At 36.7% G+C, this 5,170-nt stretch overlaps 1 protein-coding gene across 1 annotated transcript in view; it reads left to right on the top strand.

The window, feature by feature from the left end:
• The first annotated feature begins 1,124 nt into the window (after positions 1-1,124).
• Positions 1,125-5,170, top strand: part of LOC104490985 (DENN domain-containing protein 1A-like) — a 26,079-nt gene continuing 22,033 nt past the window's right edge. Inside the window, exons 1-2 of the mRNA XM_010133339.1 lie at positions 1,125-1,129; positions 2,556-2,716. Of these exons, the coding sequence (XP_010131641.1) occupies positions 1,125-1,129; positions 2,556-2,716 (166 nt within the window). The remainder of the gene's footprint in view (positions 1,130-2,555; positions 2,717-5,170) is intronic.

Below are 5,170 nucleotides of genomic sequence, written 5' to 3'. Positions count from 1 at the left end.
TATTATTTATATATAAAGTATTATTATTTCTCGATTACATATTCTGTAATTGACAGTTTTTCTTCAGATTTTATGTTTGTTGTCTTAAACTGCATATATACGTTACTTCTTTCCTGCTCTATTTTTTCCGCATCTTTGATATTTGTGCTAATGTGTACAGTGCCTACCCCTTTAATTAGGGTAACATGGGAGGTAGCTCTCTTCTTACTAGCTATTGAGCTGTTATTGTGTGAAAACCACTTTTATGTTGTTTTGGAAATCACATTTAAGATGTTTTCTTTGCTTCCATCAACCTTCTGCTTTTAGTAATGCGTGAACTGACTTGGAATTTTTATTCCTGCTTAAATAAGTGATTTGGTTTAGCTCGCAAATGTCACCTCTTCTCCCCTACCCCTCACCCGTTATCACCTTGCAACAAGATCTTCTGAAGTTTTGATATTTTGTTTTTAGAATTCGAAATTATTTAAGGATTATGGTAGTTCTGTCCTTAGTCGGCTTAGAATCCAAGAGTAGCACCAGAATGACTAGTTTTTCATTGAAAGTAGTAGTCAGCCAAGGACTCTGCACCTTAGCATGAATGCATTTCTTGAAATCACAGGCCCAGATTTTTTGAGAAAGTATAGGTTTGAAAAACGGGAGAAGAGAACAGTGAAGTGTATGTGTAATTCCATGTGCTGTTGTTTTCCTGTAGTAGTTTAAGTGCAGCCATTAACAGTGAATTACTCAAAAGTAATAACTCCTACTACCACTATAAATGCTTTCCATATCCTTTACATAATGTCTTTTTGCTAACGGTTCTGTTTGTCAGTACTTACATTAAATACTGATTTGGAGTGATCCTCTAAAAACAAAACTTCAGTCACTGTCTCAGCCTTCTGCTGATAGAATTTACTGAATGATGAGTATGTCCATAAATCTTCTTTCAGTTTATAGTATGGAATGAATTCATAACTTTCCCAAAAGAGATAACGTCTTACAGTTCAAAGGCTGGGGTTGGGAAGGGGTAGTTTGGGGTTTTTTTACACAGCGGTAGCTAAAGATGCTCTTATCTTTCTTACTCTGAAATAATCCAGTGATCCCATAGCAGGCTGACCATGAACCAGCCTATCTGGAAAAAAGCCAACATGGGGTAAAATGAAAAAATAAAGAATTTAGACAAGCAGGAGAAAGAAATTCTTATCTTTGTGCTTGCCTTATTCTTGCTGCTGGAATTCTTGTTCTCTGAGAAAGTAATTTGTTTCTTGTCACTATTCTGTTCATTGACAGTCATCAGATTGTACCTGACACTGTTTGGATAATCTTGTGGTTAAATATTATATAGCCAAACAATTAATTTTGGTTAGTTGCTATGTACTGTTTAGTACCAGGGAATAACTCAATTCTTGCTACAAGATGGGCCATGTATAATTGGAAAAATGGTTTCTCACTTTATCTCTCAGAGTTGAGTTAGCCTTTTCAAAACAGTAAGGGAGGGTTTGCTTCTTGGAAGAATTTTTAACATTTAAGAATGTGTACTTCTTTGAAGCCTGGTAATTCTTGAAAATGATGTATTCATTGCTTCTGAGACATTTAATCATTAATTATCGTATTTTGACTTTTTTCTAATGTATTTGGATCGTTTCAGTCTTTGTATATACCTTACATGCAGATGCAAATCCGCGTGCTCACACCACTGTAACCTCTGTGTGAGGACAGCTGTTGCAATATGCATCTGTAGATGCACCCAGATAGGTGTTAGAAGTTAAAACAAAAATCAGATGTGTTAGAACGTAAAAACACAGAGGTGTCAACCCTGAACTGTGCTCTGTCAGGCGGAGAGGGTCTTAGGGTCTATCTTGGCATTATGCCTCACTTTGCTGGGCACTTTGTGTCGCGTTTCCATATGCTTAAATGAAATGTCCTTCGAGTCAGCTTTTACACTGCCAGTCCAATCCAACCTGCTCTACCACCATTACTGGAGTCAAGCTGCAGCTTTCCGCTGCTGTTGCACTGGATAGTTCTGCTACATTTTCCCCTCATGCACTGTCCTTGTAGGGTCATTTTTCATGTAGAACACGTACGCTATTAATGGACCTCAAGCAGACATTGTAACCTATTGTTTCTTTGGTGAAATATTTCCAGTTGCTTCAAAGGTACTTTTTGTATACAGCGAGTTCTACTTTGGGCTCTTTGGTGCGTACCTAGAAAGGGACACCACAGACAGGTTTGGTCATGTCATTTTGTTGATGATATGAAGTAAACTTAAGATTTCACAATGGAACATCGAGGAATGCCTCAGTGACCTTTATATGGTTATGATTACAAATCCGAAGTTACCGTTCGTAAGGAAATAATTTATTTTCATGCCACTAGAAAAGCAAGAAAAGCTTGAAAACCATTTAATATATTCCTGTACTAGAATTTGTAGATTTTCCATGATATCAGTAATTTACTGAAGCTCTAATACTGACACTGCTGCTGCTCATAGTTGCAACCTCTCTTGCAAAATCCATCTAAAAGCAGTATATTATCTTTAAGCTGTATGTTGTCTTGAACATGCATATTCCATTATAAAGTACACACTTAAAACTACAACACTGTAAAACAATAGCAGGACCAACAGTGCATCTTTTTTTTTTTCCCCAGTTTATTGATGGTCGGCTATCAAAATTAAATGCAGGAAGAGGATTCTCTGATGTTTTTGAAGAAGAAATCACAGCAGGAGGCTTTTGTGGAGGTACAGAATTAATTTCGGTGTACTTATTGCTGCTTCGTTAGGAGCTGTTCAACATGGTGATGTGCTCATGATGTCCTGTAAATTTTAGATGTCATTCATCTTGTTACTGCTTCATTGTTTCCATTCTCTCTTGGAAGGGTTTTACCCTTTAACGAGTCACTGCTGGGACATGTACTATTATGTATCTAGTTATATCAGTCAGTATATTAAATGAGAAAAGTTGATTTAATCCAGTAAAATAATACTTAGATTTTAGTATGTGATGAAATACCACTGTATTATTTACATTTTTAACTGCACATTTATATAATATGATACATTCTCTGTAAGCTGCATTTTTAAAATAATTTTGAAATTTGTCCTTGAACTTTTTCTAGATAGTTATGTTTTCCATAAACACTTATAAATTTTTTCACAGCTAATTATTTCTGCAGTGCAGAAATCAGAGTAATTTGCTTTCTCCAGCAAATGTATTACTCTAAAAAAAAAAAGGGAAAAAATGTAATATTTACTTATCATCTGAGAAGAGACAATAGAAGTTTACCTTTTTCATAAAGAAAAATATTATTCCTTGTGTTGTTTTCCTCGGTTACATTCACTGACAACTGTTATAACACTTTGGGCATTAGCTAGGTTAGAAAATTAACCCATAGAGAAGCGTGTGTGCCGAACCCATTCCTCATTATTGCAGGGTCACTGAATGGTTTCCTCTTACATACCTAGTACAGCTCTAGTGTCGTTTGAGGTATCATAGATGCTATCAAAATATCGGATCAAAATATGCATGACACAGCACAAATACTATTTTGTGGTCAATTTTGAAAGTAGCGTAGAAGCTTCCTCAGTAAATGGAGGTTATGTGATTTGAGCAAAACTGCCAGGTTGCATATAGCAGCTTTAGATGATCTTCCTTTGCAAGACTGCCTGTAAATGGGCATACGTAGGGGAGAGGATTCGTGTGCGTGCTGTCCCCCAGCCTGGGGAAATCATGAAGTGGTGCAGAGCCATCTTTACTTTATGCAAAATACCTTTTTCTACGCTCCGAGTACATAAATCCTTTTGTTCAAGATTTTCATTGCCTTCTCCTGCCCTCTGTGTCTTGTGCTGTGATCTAGCACATAATTTGTGGGGGTTTTTTTCTTGATTAAAGTGTAGTTAGTTATACAGGGATTTACTTCTTTTCTGCCTTTTTAGGGGAACCTACGCTGCTCTGTAAACAGATTTTAGGCACTGAGCATTCATTATTCAGATAGGTGCTGTCAGTATTCGGAGTTCGTTTGCTGACTGCAGTTAGGGGGTCAGGAGGCTGCAATAAAACTGCAGTAGAAGTTAGATAAAGCTTGTTTCTTGGCAGCCCGTGAACCGCAGGCTCTGCTCAGGAGGGAATGCCCAGCCTCACTAGCAGTTCTTGGATAGATTGCACTGCGTGCATACTTTTCAAGCCAGACAAGCTGTACAGTGCCAGGCTGTGGACAAATTGCTTAGGGCACATATTCAGTATTTACATAACTGCTGTCTCATTATCATTATGAAGTGCAGGACTAACAATATGTACGCAATTGAAGGTGACATTTTGTGATGCTAATGGGGTAGAACTATGATCTCTTCGCAGAATTAAATCCCATCAACTTTATCAGGAAGCCCAAGGTCTTAAAAAAACCAGGTGAAACCCAGCCACAGAAAGTTAGTGTAAGCTGTGAGCTGTTAAAAGGACAGGTGAACTTACTCTTAGCTGTGGAGAGTGTAATTTTAAAATTACTCAATCAAATGGAAAATGTTTCTTTAAGTAATCTTTTTTGTATTTTTTCACATATGCGAGCATAATGAAACCAGCGCAGAAATTAAACTGGAAATTGGAGAATAAAACTGAGGTTTAAATTTCATTTTTTTCCCCAATAAAGGCAAAAATCTTTTCCCTATGATTCTATGTGAAAAGAAATTTGTCAGCTATCTTCATTATAGTTTGCGCTTTAAAATTTTATTTTCTGTAATGTGTGTTATTCTGTGGAAGTATTACTTCTCAAGAGTTTTATGTAACTTCCAATACAAGAATAGGGTGATGATTGATTGGCTTAACACTTGGATTGCTTGTAGAAGGTATCCTTTAAAGTAATTTGTATCACATGGATTTTTCTTTAATTGGTCTAAGATCAGTAGTGGTGGTGGAAGGAAAACTGAGTAAGTGGAAACCTTTGAATCTCTCTTTTAATAATAATTTATTTTAAGGTGTCAGCATTTTCGTGCTGGAGTTTCAGGTTCAGCTCTAGGTGAGGGTATGCAATGTTATCGTGGCCTTTTCTGTAGATGAGGATTTTTGTTTTCTTCATTGCCTTCCCTGAAGTCTCTACACAGCTAGAAAAAGGTTAAACTTGGTGATTTTCTGTGAGCTCATTTACTGTCTCTAGTAATCACTTAAGTCATAGGCTCTGACAGAGAAAGCTCAGATGTGGAAAG

This window comes from Buceros rhinoceros, unplaced genomic scaffold (assembly GCF_000710305.1).
Source record: "Buceros rhinoceros silvestris isolate BGI_N320 unplaced genomic scaffold, ASM71030v1 scaffold12943, whole genome shotgun sequence".
NCBI classification, from domain to species: domain Eukaryota; kingdom Metazoa; phylum Chordata; class Aves; order Bucerotiformes; family Bucerotidae; genus Buceros; species Buceros rhinoceros.
This window is presented reverse-complemented; position numbering and strand designations above follow the sequence as displayed.